General features: G+C 43.4%; 1 protein-coding gene across 1 annotated transcript in view; it reads left to right on the top strand.

Moving 5' to 3' along the window:
• The window catches only part of LOC108803712 (zona pellucida sperm-binding protein 4-like), a gene marked incomplete at both ends in the record, with an annotated part of 6565 nt that overhangs the window by 2024 nt on the left and 2750 nt on the right, over positions 1-1791 (top strand). The window contains 2 exons of the mRNA XM_018575532.1: positions 363-552; positions 631-781. Of these exons, the coding sequence (XP_018431034.1) occupies positions 363-552; positions 631-781 (341 nt within the window). The remainder of the gene's footprint in view (positions 1-362; positions 553-630; positions 782-1791) is intronic.

Genomic DNA, 1791 nt, shown 5'->3' with positions numbered 1-1791 from the left:
TCGCCTGCTTTGCATTTCCATCTTGCTGCAGGAAATCTGCATCTTGGGTCAAATATACATTCATGATGTGTGTTGGGGAATCGCTGCATTCAGAATCTCCTGACCATATATTCACATGCAGATATACGTTTGTGCTGTAATTCTCAGTATGTCTGTGTGCAGGGCAGGTTTATACTAGGCCAACTTATCTCATGCCACCCCTCATGCCTCAACTCTGGTATAAACTTGTTGCCTGTAACCTGCTAGCCTTGGCATTGCACAATTGGCATGTTGTAGCTGGTCATGTGAACTATGGTGAGGATAAGGACTTCCCCCTATGATAACTTGGAGTAATCCTGTTGCATATGTTATATGTAATGCAGATCTTGGCTATGGAGCTTACTATGCTGAAGAAGAGTATCCTCTGGTCAGAGTGCTCAGGGAACCGGTCTACCTGGAGGTCCGCATCATCCGTAGAACAGACCCAAACCTGATCCTAGTCTTAAATGACTGCTGGGCCACCAACTCTGCTGATCCTACACTCCTTCCTCAGTGGCCCATCTTGTATGACAGGTGACTGATCTGTAGCTAGGAATCTAGTACACCTTTGGTGTAGATCACAACTCCTAAAATGTCTCTTGTTGGTTTCAGTTGCCCTTTTTCTGGAGACAATTATGTGAGCAGCCTGATTCCTGTTGGAGCTCCTTCACCGGCTATACCTCTACCAAACTACTACAAGCGCTTCCTTGTCAACACCTTCACATTTGTAGACCCCAACTCCCAGCTTGCCCTTGGAGGCCTGGTAAACCTAATACAACCTCTCATGCTTTTTATGCCGGTAGTATGCTGTATTGTAACTGTATACACTTGTCTGCAGGTCTACTTTCACTGCAGTGCTTCCGTCTGTGTGCCATCTAACATGCAGCTGTGTGGGCTCTTGTGTGGTGGAAGGAGAAGTGAGTATTATGAGGTCTCAGACTATGACTGGTGGTAAGACTTTTGGGTTTTCACACCTTTCCCTTACATAAGGGACCATTGTTGGCTTGATTTGGGGAAATTAATATCTAAAAACATTCTTAATTTTAGGGAGAATGGCTGAAGAGCAGGAGCTGTTGTCTCTGAAGAACACGGTGACATCTGAAGGACCTGTTGCCTTTGTTTCTGTGGATGATGAAGAAATGCTAAAACTGGAAGGTAATGTCTTCATGATGTTGGATTTGTTTGGTCTCCAGTTGTGATTCCAGACTTGTAACATTTCTCCTTCTTAGGTGCTGATCCCTCGCAGTACTCCACTCTGGACCTGGCTAGAGCACTAGCGACTGCTGGAGTTATTGGCTTGGTGGCTGTCACTGTTGTAGGCCTGTGGCTACATCGCAGGAGACAAACTTCTAACATAAAAGTTACAAATGCTTAAATAAGACTCTTAAATAAAAACATTTTTAAAAATTTGTGTTTTGGTGGTTTTATTTTTAATATAATTTTTGTGCCTCAACTGGATAGCTAAAGATGCCAGAAAATGTCATCTGTTCTGCAACATATGATGGGGGTGGGGTCAAACTTGGTTGCTATAGGCAGCTGTTAACCTTCACATACAAAAACAGGGATCAGGCTGCCTTCAAAGGGAAGACAGTTTAGGGGGATAAATAAAGATCGGGACAGACCAAATTGGAAAATCGTACAAAAACTTTAGTAGTACATATCAAAGCACCGCCACCCACCTAACAGCAGCATTAAAATCACAAATTAACTGACTGTAAATCCATTTGGTTCTGGATGGTAGATTATAGACACTTTTCTATTATAACCGGCGGG

The sequence above is a fragment of the Nanorana parkeri genome, unplaced genomic scaffold (genome assembly GCF_000935625.1).
Source record: "Nanorana parkeri isolate BGI_ZX_2015 unplaced genomic scaffold, ASM93562v1 scaffold4070, whole genome shotgun sequence".
Classification (NCBI taxonomy): domain Eukaryota; kingdom Metazoa; phylum Chordata; class Amphibia; order Anura; family Dicroglossidae; genus Nanorana; species Nanorana parkeri.
This window is presented reverse-complemented; position numbering and strand designations above follow the sequence as displayed.